The sequence below is a fragment of the Somniosus microcephalus genome, chromosome 9 (genome assembly GCF_052327205.1).
Source record: "Somniosus microcephalus isolate GS21.2 chromosome 9, FLI_Smic_1.0, whole genome shotgun sequence".
In the NCBI taxonomy this organism is placed as follows: Eukaryota; Metazoa; Chordata; class Chondrichthyes; order Squaliformes; family Somniosidae; genus Somniosus; species Somniosus microcephalus.
The window spans coordinates 243,133,764-243,153,749 of NC_140995.1; the positions used below are offsets into that span (position 1 = coordinate 243,133,764).

The following is a 19,986-nucleotide window of genomic DNA, read 5'->3' on the forward strand; positions in this document are numbered from 1 at the left end:
GATTGCGATCAGGCGTGGAACCCTTGGCTGATTTCCTCTCCCTAATTTAGGGATGCTGAGCTGGAGATCAGCTAACTCCGTATTGGCTGAGTGCTGATTTAACATAGAGGCAGAACTCTGGGCAAACATTTTGTCACTTGAATGTTGCACAGTGCCTTTCAGCATTGGCTAGCTGTTATTGGCAGGCTTTGAATGTACAATATGTTACAATTGAATCCATTTACACTGCTTTCTGTCTGGATCTTAGCTCTGGATGGAGAAAAGATTCAAACTGGACATGCACTTCTACCAAGTTTATTTACACAACAGAACTTGCTTTGGAGTTGCATTCTGTTCAGAGTAAAAAATGCAGTCACTATTTGACGCTTATGAGTAAATGAATTTGTGCGTGTGCCCTTCATACCTGTATTAATATTGTGTAATAGGATATCCTTTTAAAATGATTTTTCTTTGTTTCTCTGTTTCAGGTCCAACGTTGTCACGACAGAACTCTCAGCTGTTCCCACAAGTGCAGAATGGACCATGCCAGGAGGAGCTGGAAATTCAGAGGCGGTAAAGACTCATTTGTTTTTCTCGGAGAGATAAAAATGCTGACTTGTACTGAAGTGTGTCTAACCTTATATGCTGTCCATTCTATTCAGTGGGGTGGGGGGAAATGGTTTGGATGAACTCGTATGATTTTCTTCATACTGACAAGTATGCACATTAATTCCCAGTCAGTTTGTTTCTCTCTCTCCCCCCCCAAATGGTCCACACTTTACACGCAGCTGGGCATCTATTCATATTCAGTCAAGTCAAGGAGGATGTTAAGTTGCAGAACATCTTGGCATTACTGTATTATGTTGTCTTGAGAGAGTTCATTAAAATGTTTCCATCATTTTAAATCTTGCAACACCATTGTACAGTTAAAGCAGGTGTTGGCAGCCACAGCGAATGTTGCCAAACTCCCACGGCAGTTGCAACTTAGTATGGTTGAAATGTATGGTTTTTATTTTCATAAAACTTGTAAAAGTTTTAAAATTAACTACAAAAACGTCTGCCTTACTGAATTGGAAACCCTGTAAGATTTTATTTATGTCGTGGAAAAGAACTGCCCAAGTTCAAAAGACTGCCAGTGAAGCCTTGGTTAATTGAAACTGTGTTCAAATATCTTCTAGATAAATGTTTCCAATTACAGGGAACTTTCGATTAACCGGCCCCATAATAACCGGAACGCTCTATCCACCGGCAAAATTGAAGAGTCGGTTCAGATAACTTTTATTACTTTTTTTTACTCCATTTGTTGCTGTGCAAGGGTGTAGCTGAAGCTGTTGCTAAGCTACAGAGACGCTTGCTGTTATGTCCGTGTATAATCAGACACAGACTGTGGAGAACGGTACAAACGGTGTTTACTCAACGTGGCTCAGACTGCAACTGAACTGTACAGATCACTACTCAACGTTATATACAGGTGTGGTCACTGCCGGTACTACAGTATACATGAGCTGTAAAACATCATTCCCCCCTTAAAGGTACATACATTACAATTCCTCCCCTTTTAGATTAACAGTACCATAACACTCATTTAACAATTAAATATCAAACTAATTACAATTAACACTTTTAACATGCAACATTAGCTGAAAATAGTCTATTTATAAATTCAGTCTTTGGGGGGGCTTCCTGATCCTTTCTGGATAGCGCCTTTCCCGAGTGTCTTGCTCTTGGTGCGGAGGCGATTCTGGCCCCCTGTCGTCGGTTGGTTCATCAGCTTCCGATGCTACTGTTTCTGGGGTAGATGCTACCTGTACGTCTGGTTCATCACCAGGTACGTATGGGCGAGGCATAGGGTTGACTTGTTCCTGTGACTCTATGATCTGGTCAGCATGGCGTCTCACGATGCTCTCCCCAACGTCCACTGTGTACATTAGTGGGCCCTGCCGTGTGCATATCGTTCCTGGCTGCCATTTTTCTGTTCGGTAGTCGCGGGCCAAGACTGGTTGCCCTACATTGAAGCTCCTTGTTGGCTTCTCATGGATGTGCTGGAATTGCTTACTCTCAACATCTCTTCGTACGTTTGGCCTGAGCAAATCCAGGTGAGATCTTAACCTTCGGTTAAAGAACATCATGGCTGGGGCCTGGTTGGTGACTGTATGTGTCGCATTCCGGTAGGCGAACAGGAAATTGTCCAGCTTGTGCTGCAGCGGAATGTTATCATTGTACATAGCTTTTATTGCCTTCTTAAAGGTTTGTACGAACCTCTCAGCCAATCTATTTGTGGCTGGATGATACGGGGCGGATGTGTAATGCCTTACCCCATTCTTTTTCAAGCACCTCTGGAACTCTTCGGACACAAACTGTGGTCTGTTGTCGGAGCAAATCTGTTCTGGCAAGCCATTCCTGGCAAAAATGGTCCGTAGGACTGCAATAGTTTTCTCTGTGGTGGTGGAGGACATTTTGATGACCTCAGGCCATTTCGAGTGCGCATCCACAGCTATTAAAAACATAGAGTCCATGAATGGACCAGCAAAATCAATATGCACCCGTTGCCATGGGTGTAGAGGGGCCTGTGGTGGTGCATTTTGGACTTTCTGGCATCCTGAGCAGCTCTTGGCCAGGTCCTCGATTTGTTTATCGATTCCCGGCCACCACACATCAGCCCTGGCTAGGCTTTTCATTTTTACCCCTCCCAGATGACCCTCATGAAGCTCATTGAGCACTCTATCCCTTAACTTGGGTGGAATTACCACTCGGGATCCACACATCAAGGTCCCCCGGCACACTGACAGCTGTTCTCTCCTTGTCGAGAATGCTGGCAACAGTGAGTCGCCATGTGCTGGCCATCCCTTCACCGTCAAATCATATACCCGAGACAGTGTCGGGTCATTTCGGGTTTCCTTTTCGATACAAGCGTTAGTTACCGGTAGGTATTCAACTATAGTCGAATGGAATATTTCGACAGGATCCACTGCTGGTGCTTCCTCCGCAGTAGGCAGTGGCAGGCGTGATAGCCCATCAGCATTTCCATGCTGTTTCGTGCCCTTATATTCAATCTCCCTCATAGTGGTGCGCCCCTAGAAAAAGTGACCATCTTTGTAGTCGTTGCGCAGTCATCACCGGAACGCCCTTCTTCGGATTAAAAATGGAGACAAGAGGCTGGTGATCAGTCAGCAAGGTGAATTTCTGCCCGTGCAGATAGTGATTGAACTTTTTCACTCCCCACACTAGGCTGAGGGCCTCCCTGTCAATCTGGGCGTAGTTACGCTCGGCTAATGTTAGTGATCGTGACGCAAAGGCTATTGGCCTCTCTGAGCCGTCCGAGAATTTGTGCGACAGCACTGCTCCAATGCCGTAGGGTGACGCATCACATGCCAACCGAATTGGTAATGCTGGGTTGTAATGGGCCAATACCTCTTTCGATGTGATTAGTGTTTTGCTCTTCTGGAAAGCTCGTCTACATTCGTCATTCCACTTCCATGGCACCCCAGTTTGCAGTAGGGTGTTCAGTGGGTGTAGTATTGTAGACAAATTTGGCAAGAACTTATGGTAGTAGTTTACCAGCCCGAGGAACGACCTCAGTTGTGACACATTTTCCGGTGCTGGAGCCTTGACTACAGCCTCAATCTTCTCTGGGGACTTATGTAACCCCTCTTTATCGATAACGTGGCCACAATACGAGATCTGTTTTCTAAAAAACTCGCATTTGGGGCGGTTAGCTCTGAGCCCATATTCCTGCAATCTAGTGAGCACCTGCTCCAGGTTGGCTAGGTGTTCACTGTCATTTTCGCCCGTGACCAGGATGTCGTCCAAATAACACTGGGTCCCTGGGATCCCTTGCAGGACTTGTTCCATTGCCCTCTGCCAAATAGCCGGAGCTGATGCTACTAGGGTTGCAAAATCCTGGGAATTTTTGAAAGAGGAAACTTTCCATGGGAATTTGGGGAATTTATGGGAATTTTGAGTTTTTTTGCACACTGATGGTTTTTGTCTCTGACCCTTATTATCTTTGTCATCAAAATAGACATACTGTTCCATACAAATAAAAACAGGCTTTCAAAACTTTATTTAGGTTATAATTTTGAACTTTATTGAACCCCCACAAAAAAGACCCATCTAAAATAAAATAAAAAGAGCGTCAGCTTATTTAGCCTGTAATTTGTCCTTATTTTGTCCCTTTGAGTCTTCTACTCATGAGTCTTCTACTCCTCATTGCTCCTCCTGATTCTCTGACTCTGGCTCTGACGTGTCCATTTCCTCCTCTGTGTCAGTGTCTAGCTGTGTGGTGGACACTTCTGTATCTGGCTCAATAAGTTGTAGGTTCGCCCGGATAGCCACCAGTTTCTCCACTCTCTTGTTAGTCAGCCTGTTGCGCACCTTTGTATGCGTATTCCCAAAAAGTGACCAGTTTCGTTCAGAGGCCGCTGATGAAGGTGGGATTTGGAGTATCACCGATGCAATAGGTGACAGGGCCTCAGATGCACAAAGTCCCTTCCACCAGGTATGTGCACTGATATGCTTGCATGATTCCCATATCCCATCCCCATTCCAAAGACCTTGCTTGGTAGAGAACTTTGCCAGACTTCCCAGAACTTTGCCCACATCCAGATTGAGATGGTGTGAGAGGGTAGAAATCACACTGTAAGCACTGTTGATCTGTTCTCCAGAAAGTATTGGTCTCCCAACATGCTTTGGGTCCAGCATGTATGCTGCAGCATGAATCGGCTTGATACAAAATTCTTGACGCGTCTGTATGAATTGAACAATTGCACTGGGCAGCACGGTGGCATAGTGGTTAGCACTGTTGCCTCACAGCGCCAGGGACCCGGGTTCGAGTCTGGCCTCGGGTGACTGTGCAAACTCCACACAGACATTCTCCCCGTGTTTGCATGGGTTTCCTCCAGGTGCTCCGGTTTCCTCCCACAGTCCAAAGATGTGCAGGTTAGGATGATTGGCTATGATAAATTGACCCTTAGTGTTAGGGGGATTAAATACATGGGGTTACGGGGATAGGGTGGGATATGTGTTGGTGTAGGGGTTACAGGGATCGGGTGGGATATGTGTCGGTGCAGGCTTGATGGGCCAAAATGGCCTCTATCTGCACTGTGGGGTTTCTGTGATTCTCCTCTGCTTTGAGCAGCAGGGATGTGGGTAGGGCAATGCTGATTTGTCCTTTTAAATCGGTAAAAAGCCTGAGAACATCTGACAAGACAGCGTCATCTCCTTCAATCTGAGCAATTGCAGATGCTACTGGTGAGAGTAGTTTAAGGCTGCTAACCACTCTCTCCCAAAACACATCATCCAGCAGTATTTTCTTGATGGTGGTTTCCATATCCCCAGACTAGGATATTGCCATTTCTTGCAGCGACTCCTTACCCTCCAGAAGGCTGTTGTACATTATGACAACACCACCCCATCTAGTGTTGTTGGGCAGCTTCAGTGTGGTGTTCTTGTTCTTTGTCATTTGCTTGGAGTTGTAGGTTGCTGCAACTACCTGTTTTCCCCTGACATACTTAACAACTTGCTTGGCTCTCTTGTACAGTGCTTCCATGGTTCTCAAACCCATGATGTCCTTGAGGAGCAGGTTAAGCCCATGAGCTGCGCACCCAATAGACGTAATATGAGGGTAGGCCTCCTCCACTTGAGCCCAAGCAGCCTTCATATTCGCAGCATTGTCAGTAACTACTGCAAAGACCTTTTGTGATCCAAGATCGTTGGATAAATGCTGCTGCATCTTTGTGGCATTCTTTACATATGGCTTTCTACAGTGTTTGCACATGTACACAGCCTTTCCATCTTTAATGCCTGGGGTAAAATGCTTCCACACATCCGACGGTAAATGTGGCATTGTTCTATGCAGAGAAATAAAGGGCATTCATCTCTGTGTCGAACTGCGGTCGATCAGCACGATTGCAACAGGGTGAGTACATTTTTGCTGATGCTCCATGTGATGGAAGCATGACCTGTACACACACGACGCTACATCACCAATAGTGTATTATTTTGTATATTTTAAATTGAAGGACAACAGAGTTCAACAAGTAACTGGTTTATTTGGTATAAAGTCTGATTTACTTACTGCATCATCACAACATCAGCAGAAAACAAAATGACTTCCCTCAGGACCCCTAACCTGGATCTTAAAAAAACTATAGCAGTCTTGCAGATGCCTGCAGGCCAATCACAATTCGATGCGCAAATATTACAAATAGAGGGAGCTAATCGCTCATCCACTCATCCAACCAATCAGGACACATTTGTTCACAGTCACACACAAAACTTGTAATTATTAAAACAAGCCAAGTAAGAAGATAAACATATATTGATTAAGAAATTCCTTAATAATTAAGATTCCATCTCTGTTAGTAATTTTAAGAGAGGACCTGTGGGGGAAAAAAAGAAATACAAAAAAAACAATATTATGCTAGCATGTGCTTTTTTGGGCAAAATTCCCAAGCTAAACTTCCCGTGGAAAATTTCCGGAAATTTACCGGAAACTTTCCACCCCTTTGCAACCCTAGATGCTACCCCGAATACCAGCCGGTTGTATTGGTAGAGACCTTTATGGGTGTTGATTGTGAGGTATTTTTTTGATGCTTCTTCTACCTCCATTTGCAGATACACCTGGGCCAGATCAATCTTAGTGAAGCATTTCCCTCCAGATAGTGAGGCGAAAATATCTTCAATCCGCGGAAGTGGATATTGTACGGTGTGAAGGACCGGGTTCACTGTTACCTTAAAGTCCCCACAGATGCGAACCTTCCTTGGTTCCCCAGGCGTGCTGTGCAACGACTTTCTCATCACAGGGACGATGGGTGTAGCCCACTCGCTCCAGTCTACCTTGGACAGTACACCTGAACGTTCCAGACTCTCCAGCTCTGCTTCGACGGCTGGGCGGATCGCATAAGGTACCGGTCTGGCCTTAAAAAATGTTGGACTAGCGTTTTCTTCAATTTTAATCGTCGCTGTCATGCCTTTTAGTGTTCCGAGTCCTTGCTGGAACACTTCTTTCGCGTCAGTTAGGATCTTTGACAGTCGCCCAGGTGTGACGTCGTCATCCTTTTTGTCAGCCACAGTCAGTGCCTGTATGGAATGCCAATCCAGTTGTATTTTCCGGATCCATTCACGTCCCAGTAATGGTGGTCCTCCATCTTGCAATACATACAGGTCTAGTTTTGGTGTTTCCTTACCGTTATATATAACGGTCACCCTTATTTTTCCTTTGGGGTAGACTTTTTGCCCCGTGTACGTCTTCAAAATAATTTTTGTGTCTCAAGGGTATGTGTGAGAATAGCCGCTCGTAGTCCCGTCGGTTTATGACTGTTAGGGTTGATCCTGTGTCCAATTCCATCTTTACCTGGACTCCTGCTATTTTGAGAGTGACCCAAATGGTTCGGTGATCCTCTGTTGTGATCACATTATGTAGTTTCAGACAACTCAGTTCCCTGCTTTCGGAGTCGTTATCACTCTTGTTCGTCTGAACTATTCTCCGTTATCTTATGTACCTACTTGTACTTTCCTTTGGTCGGTTTCTTATTGCTGGTTTTCTTTCCCGACCTGCAGACTCGTGCTATGTGTCCTACTTTTCCACACTGTCTGCACACTTTGTCTTTGAACCAGCAATCTTCTGGTCGTGTGTTGTTCTGCCGCAGCGATAGCACTTCTCTGTTCCATATGACATTTCGTTTGTGCCATATTCTTGCGGTCTCTGTTGTATCTCTGCAGCGCCCCGTGCTGCTGCTTCATATGATACCGCAATGCTGAAAGCCTTTTCCAGCGTAAGGTCCTTTTCAGATAAAAGCCGTTTCTGGGTTCCTTCACTTTGAAGCCCACACACAAACTTGTCCCTTAAGGTATCTGCCAGTCCCGCTCCAAACTGGCAGTGTTTCGATAGCTTGCGCAGTTCCGTTAAATGCTCAGCATTACTTTCATCTTTATGCTGGTTCCTTTTGTGAAACTTAAATCTTTCTGCTGTCAGCAGCGGTGTGGGGTTTAAGTGGTCCTGTAGGATTGACACTGTGGTAAACCACTGTCATACCTGTCTGTGTCTGTATGTGTATTCCACTAGGTACAGGTCTGGACATGCCTCGGCTGACTCCTCCCACTATTCCAGGTATATAAGTGACTACCTCCCAGTCCCTTAGTATTCTGGACGGGTCGACCACTCGAGACTAGACCTTCATTCTTTAGTTAATAAAAGCCTGATTGTTACTCGCTCAACTTCAGTCTTTTGAGTAATTGATGGCGCATCAGACACCATGTTTTCAAAATCCTTTTCTACTGGCTTCTCTGGGGTTACTAGGTTTCGTAGTAAGCCATACGTTTTTGCACCCATTGAATTCAACAATACCAGCGCTTTCTTGTCATCTGGCACTTCATTCGCCTTGCAGTATACTTCTATGCGTTCGCCATATGTCGTCCAATCTTCGACTTCATTGTCGAACGCTGTGATACTGCCACTCTTCGGCATTTTTGGGTGTGGTTAGACTGGCTTAAAATGGCGTCTCCCGCGCTTTCCTTTCTTCCCCGCTGCGGCTTAAAATGGCGTCTCCCGCGCTGCTGCCAACGCCGCTCTCGGCGGTCCTCGTGGCAAATGGCAACACCCTGTGGGTTTCGCGCGCTGCTGCCAACGCCGCTCTCTGCAGTCCTCATGGCAATGGCAGCGCCTCGCATTTTCCTGCGCGCCTCTCTCCCCCGTTGACGCTGCTCGGCCCTTGAACACCGGCTGCGCTCTGCTCTCTCTTGACTCTCTCCCCCGTTGATGCCGCTCGGTCCTGAACACCAGCTGCGCCCTGTGCGCTCTGCCCTCTCTCTCTCTCTCTCCCCCGTCGACGCTGCTCGGCCTTTTTCTGTGCCGCTCGGTCGGGCTCTAGCCCGCCGCTGTCCGGGAAGAGTCTGCGCAGTACCTGTTGCCAGCCCATTTCGCTGGACCACCGTGACTGGAAAGCCAAGCCTGGCTCTCGACAGCCTCCCCTGCGATGCTCAAATCTCCGCTGGATGACTGGGCGGTTGCCCGTGGTCGACGCCCGTGCTTCTGGACTCGACCTCCTTCCACTGTTCTCCAGGAGCGAATCCCTTGGAGGTGATGCAGAGTTGCAGGTAGGTTCGAATCTGCCTCGTCGCCACTGTTATGTCCGTGTATAATCAGACACAGACTGCGGAGAACGGTACAAACGGTGTTTACTCAACGTGGCTCAGACTGCAACTGAACTGTACAGATTACTACTCAACGTTATATACAGGTGTGGTCACTGCCGGTACTACAGTATACATGAGCTGTAAAAAGTAGTTCTCCCCCTTATAAAGTACATACATTACACTTGCAACTTGTGCCGATTGTTTTGAAGCTGTAGGGTTTGTTGCTTTATACTGAGCTCTGAGCTCCGTATCTTTTACTATAGCGGTCGGTTATCCGGAATTGTTGATGAACTGGCAACACGTCGGTCCCGTCCGTGCCGGATACCAGAAAGTTTCCTGTACAAACTTGCTGTTTATTATCCTTTTACTGGGGGGAAACGTTGCCATTTTCTATTGGCATCCTTAATTTGAAACTTTGACCTCTTGTTCTTGAAATTTTGTACATTGCAGAAAGACTGTCAAAATCCATATTCTCCAAACGCCTTATAATCTTAAATACTTCTATCAAATCATCTCTCCAGTCTCTCTTGAAAAGTGAAATGCTCTACTATAGTTAACCTCTCCTCATAGCTCCGTCCTCTTAGTTCTGGAATTAATCTAGTCGTTCTCCTTTGTGTTCTCTGCAATAACTTAATATCCATTTAAAAATGAGATCAAAACTGCACATACTACACCAGATGTGGTCACAAGGCCAGATATCATTTTACAATTGCCTCTTGACTAACAAGTTGTTCGTCCAGGTATAGATACTGACATTCTGTACACTTTCCTAACTGCCTGCAAGTCACTGCACCAATAATTTTTGCAGCGTTTCCACCCTAACCCCAAGGTCTCATCCTGTTGCAGTACCAGTCCAATTAGTCTCTGGTTTAGCTTGGGTAGGTGTCTGTCACTGCTAAACTATTTAAAACCAAGTGCATGTTTCCTCAAATCAGAACCACTTCAAGTTTTGTGAAAAGCACATATCGATTTAGTAAATAAATCAAGTTATTCTTTGAATCTCCTATCTTTGCAATTCTGCATCTTGTACCTGCCACTCTGCCCACAGACAGAGTTTCTTAATTGCAGTGTATTGTCAGCTCATCAACTAGCATAATGGTGGAGGAAATCCTGGTGTAGTACTTAGCCACACAGGCAGTGGAAACCGTATAGAGTTTAAAAATAAAAAAAACCCAGCAAAGTATGCAAGGCTCTGGTCGGAGTTGTCTATAGTCCTCATGATAGTGATGTAGCGAGGGTTGTATAACTATGGAGATCAGGGAAGCATGTAACAAAAGCAAAGTGGTTATAATGGGAGTTTTAAATTTCACATAGACTAGGACAAGCAGAACAGCTGAAGTAGTAAAAGGAATGAATTTCTAGACTGCATGCAGGACAGTTTTATAGAACAATATATTTTAGAACCAACAAGCGAACAGGCCAGACTGGATTTAGAGATCAGTCTGACAGTAAGGGAGCAACTTGCAAATAATGAATATAATAATGGATAAACCCACTGACAAGCAGTTGGAAGTATTTGGTATATACCAAACCAGTGAGGAAGTGATGCTTCAGTTGTACAGCGCCTTGGTCAGACCCCATCTGGAGCACTGTTCAGTTTTGGGCATTAAACCTCAGGAAAAATAACGTGGATAGCACGTTTAGGGAGTTGGTCACACCGCAGGTAAAGGCTGCATAGGCAGGAAGGGAATGGGTGACCGCCAGGCAGCGTAGTAGGCGCAGGCAGGTAGTGCAGGGGTCCCCTGTGGCCATCCCCCTCTCAAACAGATATACCGCTTTGGATATTGTTGGGTGGGGTGGTGGCTTATCGGGGGAAGACAGCAGCAGCCAACTTCTTGGCACCGTGCATGGTTCTGCTGCACAGGACAGGAGGAAAAAGAGTGGGAGAGCTATAGTAATAGGGGATTCTATTGTAAAGGGAATAGATGGGCGTTTCTGCGGCTGCAAACGAGACTCCAGGATGGTATGTTGCCTCCCTGGTACAAGGGTCAAGGATGTCTCGGAGCGGCTGCAGGGCATTCTGGAGGGGGAGGGTGAACAGCCAGTTGTCGTGGTGCATATAGATACCAACAATATAGGTAAAAACCGGGACAAGGTCCTAAAAGCTGAATATAGGGAGTTAGGAGGTAAATTTTAAAAATAGGACCTCAAAGGTAGTAATCTCAGGATTGCTACCAGTGCCACGTGCTAGTCAGAGTAGAAATAGAAGGATATTTCAGATAAATACGTGGCTAGAGGAATGGTGCAAGGGGGAGGGATTCAAATTCCTGGGACATTGGAACCGGTTCTGGGGGAGGTGGGACCAGTACAAACTGGACGGTTTGCACCTGGGCAGGACCGGGACCGATGTCCTAGGGGGTGTGTTTGCGAGTGCTGTTGGGGAGGGTTTAAACTAAAATGGCAGGGGGTTGGGAACCTGTGCAGGGAGACAGGGAATGGGAAACGAGGAGAAAAGCAAAAGTGGCAGGCAGAGAAGTCAACGGTTTAAATCAAACATGGTCACAGTAAATAATAGTTCTAAAAGTGTTAAAAAAAAAACAAGCCTGAAGGCTTTGTGTCTTAATGCGAGGAACACTCGTAACAAGGTGGATGAATTAGCTGCGCAAATAGATGTAAATGGATATAATATGATTGGGATTACGGTAACATGGCTCCAGGGTGACCAAGGCTAGGAACTCAACATCCAGGGGTATTCAATATTCAGGAAAGACAGGTAAAAAGGAAAAGGAGGTGGGGTAGCATTGCTGGTTAAAGAGGAGATTAACACAATAGTAAGGAAGGATATTAGCTCTGATGATGTGGAATCTGTATGGGTAGAGCTGAGCAATACCAAGGGGCAGAAAACGTTAGTGGGAGTTGTATACAGACCCCCAAACACTAATGCCGAGGTTGGGGATGGCATTAAACGGGAAATTAGAGACGCATGCAATAAGGGCACATGGGTGACTTTAACCTACATATAGATTGGGCTAACCAAATTAGTAACAATACTGTGGAGGAGGAATTCCTGGAGAGTATATGGGATGGTTTCCTGGACCAATATGTCAAGGAACCAACTAGAGATCAGGCCATCTTAGACTGGGTATTATGCAATGCGAAAGGATTAATTAGCAATCTTGTGCGAGGCCCCTTGGGGCGGAGCGATCATAATATGATAGAATTCTTCATTAAGATGGAGACTGAAATATTTGACCCCGAGACTAGGGTCCTGAATTTAAATAAAGGAAACTACGATGGTATGAGGCGCGAGTTGGGGAGCAGGATTGGGGAATGTTACTTAAAGGGTTGAAGGTGGATAGGCAATGGCAAACATTTAAAGATCGCATGGATGAACTACAGAATTTGTTCATCCCTGTTTGGCATAAAAATAAAACAAAAAAGGTGACTCAACCGTGGCTAACAAGGGAAATTAGGGATAGCATAAGATCCAAGGAGAGGACATATAAATTGGCCAGAAAAAGCAGCAAACCTGAGGATTGGGAGCAGTTTAAATTCAGCAAAGGAGGACAAAGGGATTAATTAAGAGGGGGAAAATAGAGTATGAGAGTAAGCTTTCAGGGAACATAAAAACTGACTGTAAAAGCTTCTATGGATATGTGAAGAGAAAAAGATTGGTGAAGTCAAGCACAGGTCCCTTGCAGTCAGAATCGGGGGAATTTATAATGGGGAACAAAGAAATGGCAGACCAATTAAATACATACATTGGTTCTGTCTTCACAAAGGAGGACACAAATAACCTCCCAGAGATGTCGGGGAACATAGGGTCTAATGAGAGGGAGGAACTGAATAAAATCAGTATTTGTAGGGAAATGGTGTTAAGGAAACTGACGGGATTGAAGGCGGATAAATCCCCAGGGCCTGATAATCTACATCCTAGGGTACTTAAGGAAGTGGCCCTAGAACTAGTAGATGCATTGCTGGTCATCTTTCAAAATTCTATAGACTCTGGCACAGTTCCCATGGATTGGAGGGTAGCTAATGTTACCCCACTATTCAAAAAAGGTGTTAGAGAGAAAATGGGGAATTATAGACCGGTAAGCCTGACATCGGTAGTGGGGAAAATGCTAGAGCCCATTATAAAATATGTAATAGCAGAGCACTTGGAAAACAGTGACAGGATCGGACAAAGTCAACATGGATTTACAAAAGGTAAATCGTGCTTGACTAATCTACTGGAATTTTTTGAGGATGTAACTGGTAGAATAGATGAGGGAGAACCAGTGGATGTGGTGTATTTGGACTTTCAGAAGGCTTTCGATAAGGTCCCGCATAAGAGATTAGTGTGTAAAGTTAAAGCACATGGGATTGGGGGCAAGGTACTGACTTGGATAGAGAACTGGCTGGCAGACAGGAAGCAAAGAGTTGGAATAAACGGCTCTTTTTCCGAGTGGCAGGCAGTGATTAGTGGGGTACCACAGGGATTGGTGCTAGGACCCCAGCTATTCACAATATATATTAATGATCTAGACGAGGGAACTAGACGTAATATCTCCAAGTTTGCAGACGAGACAAAGCTGGGTGGGCGTGTGTGCTGTGAGGAGGATGCCGAGAAATTCCAGTATGATTTGGACAGGTTGTGTGATTGGGCAGATGTATGGCAGATGCAGTATAATGTGGATAAATGCGAGGTTATCCACTTTGGTGTCAAAAACAGGAAGGCAGATTATTATCTGAACGGCAATAGATTGGGAGAAGGGGAAGTGCAACGAAACCTGGGTGTCCTTGTGCACCAGTCGCTGAAGGTAAGCATGCAGGTGCAGCAGGCGGTTAAGAAGGCAAATGGTATGTTGGCCTTCGTAGCGAGAGGATTCGAGTACAGAAACAAGGATGTCTTGCTGCAGCTGTACAGCACCTTGAGTATTGTGTGCAGTTTTGGTCGCCTTATCTGAGGAAGGATGTTCTTGCCATGGAGGGAATGCAGCGAAGATTCACCAGACTGATACCTGGGATGGCAGGAATGACGTATGAGGAGAGATTGGGTTGATTGGGCTTATACTTGCTGGAGTTTAGAAGAATGAGAGGGGATCTCATTGAAACTTATCAAATTCTAACAGGACTAGACAGACGAGATGCAGGAAGGATGTTCCCCATGGCTGGGGAGTCCAGAACCAGGGGTCACAGTCTGAAGATAAGGGGTAAGCCATTTAGGACAGAGATGAGGAGGAATTTCTTCACCCAGAGAGTGGTGAACCTGTGGAATTCCCTACCACAGAAGGCAGTTGAGGCCAGTTCATTAAATATATTCAAGAAGGAGTTAGATATATTTCTTAAGGCTCAAGGGATATGGGGAGAAGGCAGGGACAGGGTACTGAATTTGGATGATCAGCCATGATCTCATTGAATGGCGGAGCAGGCTCGAGGGGCCGAATGGCCTACTCCTGCTCCTATCTTCTATGTTTCTATATTGGGCTTAGAAGGGGTACATTGCAGATTCACCAGAATGATACCAAGGGCTAAATTTTGAAGACAAGTTGCTGTGTATTCCCTTGAGTTTATCAGGTTGAGGGGTGATTTAATCGAGGTACAGTGAAACCTGTATAAACAGACACTCCCAAGAAACGGACACCTGCAAAATAAACAGACACTTATTGAGACACCCAAATAATTTACATGGTAAAATATACAAAAGACACTCTGATACCACGGACACTTGCAAATTACGAACAGCAGACAGCCTTCGATGCACCAAACTCTTTTACCACTCAAAACATGGGACACACAGGCAGCAGCGGGTTTCTGAAAGGAACGTCTTTTGTGGAATTGGGCGCTCTTTACCCAGCATCCATAGCGGCAGAGAAACCGCTCTATATCTGGGATTGAATGTTTACACGGCTCTATCGCAGGGATAGAGCAGTTTCTCTGGGTAAAGAACTTCCCATTCAACGGAAGCTGTTTCTCTCTCAAAACCCACTGCCGCCTCGCACTGACCTGCATGCACTGACCTCACCAGGTTCCCAAATCAAAAAAAGCGCATGCGAACAGAGAGTGACCATCCTATCCTGCCCCAGCACTGTGTCCATATACTCCTTCAGCAGCCGTTGGCACCTCCTCTCCCCTGACCCTGCCATCGTCTTTCCCTCAGCTTCTGATTTTCCTCCCAAAATGGTCCCAATCTGTTCTCTGTCTTGCCTTTGGAAGGTTCAATATACCGGCACAATCAATTATCACATTTCCCCTTTTTTTTTCCTGTGACTCTAATGCTGGTATGTAGAACTGAGAGAAACAGTTTATTACTGAAGTTAGTCTGCTCCAACTGAGAGTGGTTTGAAATGAATCTGTAATTTAGACTGCAAAACTGTTAAGTGAACTGAGCTGAACGCTGGTATGTGGGAGGGGAATTCTTCGCATAATCTCAGCTCGTTCTTAAAGATTGTTGGGAGCAACAGTGACCATTTTGAAAAAAGGACTTCTGGAAAAAAAGCACAGCTGATGCCAGTCCCTAAGGTGCCTGTAATTTACAGGTTTCACTATATTTAAAATGATTAAGGGATTCAATAGGGTCGATACAGAACAACAGGACATGCAAAGGGTAGTGGAAATCTGGAACTTGGAATCCAGGGCGCACACAGGATAGTGGAAATCTGAAACTTGGAATCCAGGACACACAGGGTAGTGGAAATCTGGAACTTGGAATCCAGGACACACAGGGTCGTGGAAATCTGGAACTTGGAATCCAGGACACACAGGGTAGTGGAAATCTGGAACTTGGAATCCAGAACAACAGGACACACACAGGATAGTGGAAATCTGGACCTTGGAATCCAGGAAACACAGGGTAGTGGAAATCTGGAACTTGGAATCCAGGACACACAGGGTAGTGGAAATCTGGAACTTGGAATCCAGGACACACACGGTAGTGGAAATCTGGAACTTGGAATCCAGGACACAGGGTAGTGGAAATCTGGAACTTGGAATCCAGGACACACAGGGTAGTGGAAATCTGGAACTTGGAATCCAGAACAACAGGACACACACAGGATAGTGGAAATCTGGAACTTGGAATCCAGAACAACAGGACACACACAGGATAGTGGAAATCTGGAACTTGGAATCCAGGACACACGGGGTAGTGGAAATCTGGAACTTGGAATCCAGGACACAGGGTAGTGGAAATCTGGAACTTGGAATTCAGGACACACAGGGTAGTGGAAATCTGGACCTTGGAATCCAGGACACACAGGGTAGTGGAAATCTGGAACTTGGAATCCAGAACAACAGGACACACACAGGATAGTGGAAATCTGGACCTTGGAATCCAGGAAACACAGGGTAGTGGAAATCTGGAACTTGGAATCCAGGAAACACAGGGTAGTGGAAATCTGGAACTTGGAATCCAGGACGCACAGGGTAGTGGAAATCTGGAACTTGGAATCCAGGACACACGGTAGTGGAAATCTGGAACTTGGAATCCAGAACAACAGGACACGCACAGGATAGTGGAAATCTGGACCTTGGAATCCAGGACACACAGGGTGGTGGAAATCTGGAACTTGGAATCCAGAACAACAGGACACACACAGGATAGTGGAAATCTGGAACTTGGAATCCAGAACAACAGGACACACACAGGATAGTGGAAATCTGGAACTTGGAATCCAGGACACACAGGGTAGTGGAAATCTGGAACTTGGAATCCAGGACACACGGGGTAGTGGAAATCTGGAACTTGGAATCCAGGACACAGGGTAGTGGAAATCTGGAACTTGGAATTCAGGAAACACAGGGTAGTGGAAATCTGGACCTTGGAATCCAGGAAACAATGGGTAGTGGAAATCTGGAACTTGGAATCCAGGACACACGGTAGTGGAAATCTGGAACTTGGAATCCAGAACAACAGGACACGCACAGGATAGTGGAAATCTGGACCTTGGAATCCAGGACACACGGTGGTGGAAATCTGGAACTTGGAATCCAGAACAACAGGACACACAGGATAGTGGAAATCTGGACCTTGGAATCCAGGACACACAGGGTAGTGGAAATCTGGAACTTGGAATCCAGAACAACAGGACACACACAGGATAGTGGAAATCTGGACCTTGGAATCCAGGACACACAGGGTGGTGGAAATCTGGAACTTGGAATCCAGAACAACAGGACACACACAGGATAGTGGAAATCTGGACCTTGGAATCCAGGACACACAGGGTGGTGGAAATCTGGAACTTGGAATCCAGGAAACACAGGGTAGTGGAAATCTGGAACTTGGAATCCAGGACGCACAGGGTAGTGGAAATCTGGAACTTGGAATCCAGGACACACGGTAGTGGAAATCTGGAACTTGGAATCCAGAACAACAGGACACGCACAGGATAGTGGAAATCTGGACCTTGGAATCCAGGACACACAGGGTGGTGGAAATCTGGAACTTGGAATCCAGAACAACAGGACACACAGGATAGTGGAAATCTGGACCTTGGAATCCAGGACACACAGGGTAGTGGAAATCTGGAACTTGGAATCCAGAACAACAGGACACACACAGGATAGTGGAAATCTGGACCTTGGAATCCAGGACACACAGGGTGGTGGAAATCTGGAACTTGGAATCCAGAACAACAGGACACACACAGGATAGTGGAAATCTGGACCTTGGAATCCAGGACACACAGGGTGGTGGAAATCTGGAACTTGGAATCCAGAACAACAGGACACACAGGATAGTGGAAATCTGGACCTTGGAATCCAGGACACACAAGGTAGTGGAAATCTGGACCTTGGAATCCAGGACACACAGGGTAGTGGAAATCTGGAACTTGGAATCCAGAACAACAGGACACACACAGGATAGTGGAAATCTGGACCTTGGAATCCAGGAAACACAGGGTAGTGGAAATCTGGACCTTGGAATCCAGGACACACAGGGTGGTGGAAATCTGGAACTTGGAATCCAGAACAACAGGACACACACAGGATAGTGGAAATCTGGAACTTGGAATCCAGGAAACACAGGGTAGTGGAAATCTGGAACTTGCTTGCTCAAAAGGCTGTTGATGCTGGGCCAAATGAAATTTTAAAGACTTAAAATCGATAGATTTTTTTTTTGGTCCAAATCCCTTCATGCCTTTACCTGAGGCGGGCGAATAAGTTCTGAGCCGTGATCGAATTGAATGGCGGAACAGGCTTGAGGGGCTGAATCGTCGACTCCTGTTCCTGTGTTAGACCAGTGAAGTACCAAATTTGATGTTTGCTCTGCTCTGTGCTGAATTAGGTGACTTCAGCTTAGATAGTTGTGGACGCTACAGTTGGTTTCAACATTCCTGCATTCGGGGTAGGGGCAATATCCAGGGTTCCCGCTCCTGATTCACTGATCGCTGATGGATGTCAAGTGTGGGCAGGGTTGGAAGGCTATAATGCTGTCATATTTGCTGTCCATGCTCTCTCAATAATGACCACTTGAGTGAGGTATCCAAGAGTGACTGGCACACTTTGAGCTGCACTCCCATCTGAATGCATGTAGCATTCGTAACAAAATAGACGAGTTAATGGCACAAATAACTACATATGGGTATGATCTTGTGGCTATTACAGAAACGTGGCTGCAGGGTGACAATGCCTGGGAATTAAACATACCAGGTTATTTAACGATCAGGAAGGACAGGCAGGAAGGAAGGGGAGGTGGGGTGGCTATGTTAATAAAGGAAGGAATCACTGTAATACAGAGAAATGATATTGGGTCAAAAGATCAGGATAATGAAACAGTTTGGGTGGAGATAAGGAATAATAAGGGGAAAAAAACACTAGTGGGTGCAGTCTATAGGCCTCCGAACAGTTGCAACTCTGTTGGACGGAGTATCAATCAGGAAATAGTTGAGGCTTGTAATAAGGGAACATCTATAATTATGGGGGATTTTAACTATCATATTAATTGGACAAATCAAATTGGGCAGGGCTGCCTTGAGGATGAGTTCATTGAGTGTATTAGGGATGGGTTTCTTGAGCAGTATGTAACTGAACCGACCAGGGGGCAAGCAACCTTAGATCTGGTCCTGTGTAACGAGACAGGATTAATTAAAAATGTCCTAGTAAAGGATCCCCTTGGAATGAGTGACCATAACATGGTTGAATTCCATATTCAATTAGAGGGTGAGAAGGTTGGATCTCAAACAAGCGTGCGAAGCTTGAATAAAGGAGACTATGAAGGTATGAGAGCAGAATTGAGTAGAGTGGATTGGGAAAATAGATTAAAGGGTAAGACTGTACATGATCAGTGGTGTACATTTAAGGAGTTATTTTACAACTTCCCCAAAAAATATTTTCCACTGAGAAGAAAAGGGTGTAAAAGAAAAGACAGCCATCCGTGGCTAAGTAAAGAAATTAAGGATAGTATTCGACTAAAAACAAGGGCATATAAGGTAGCCAAACCTAGTGGGAGGATAGAGGATTGGGAAAACTTTAAAAGACAGCAAAAAATAACAAAAAGATTGATTAAGAAAGGGAAGATAGATTATGAAAGTAAATTAGCAAAAAATATAAAAACAGATAGAGTTTTTAGAGTTATATAAAAAGAAAAAGGGTGGCTAAAGTAAATGTTGGTCCCTTAGAGGATGAGACTGGGAAATTAATGATGGGAAATATGGAGATGGCAAAAACACTATGAATATTTTGTATCAGCCTTTACAGTAGAGGACACTAAGAATATCCCAACACTGGACAAACAGGGGGCTATAGGTGGGGGAGGAGCTAAACACGATCAAAATCACTAAGGAAGTGGTACTCGGTAAAATAATGGGGCTCAAGGCGGATAAATCACCTGGACCTGATGGCTTACATCCTAGGGTCTTGAGGGAAGTGGCAGTAGGGATTGTGGATGCATTAGTAATAATTTTCCAAAACTCCCTGGACTCAGCAAAGTTTCCCGGCAGACTGGAA

General features: G+C 45.4%; 1 protein-coding gene across 1 annotated transcript in view; it reads left to right on the top strand.

Annotated features, from left to right (window-relative positions):
- enah (ENAH actin regulator) overlaps positions 1-19,986 on the top strand; it is a 286,829-nt gene that overhangs the window by 108,412 nt on the left and 158,431 nt on the right. Inside the window, exon 4 of the mRNA XM_085998252.1 lies at positions 468-552. Within this exon, the coding sequence (XP_085854378.1) occupies positions 468-552 (85 nt within the window). The remainder of the gene's footprint in view (positions 1-467; positions 553-19,986) is intronic.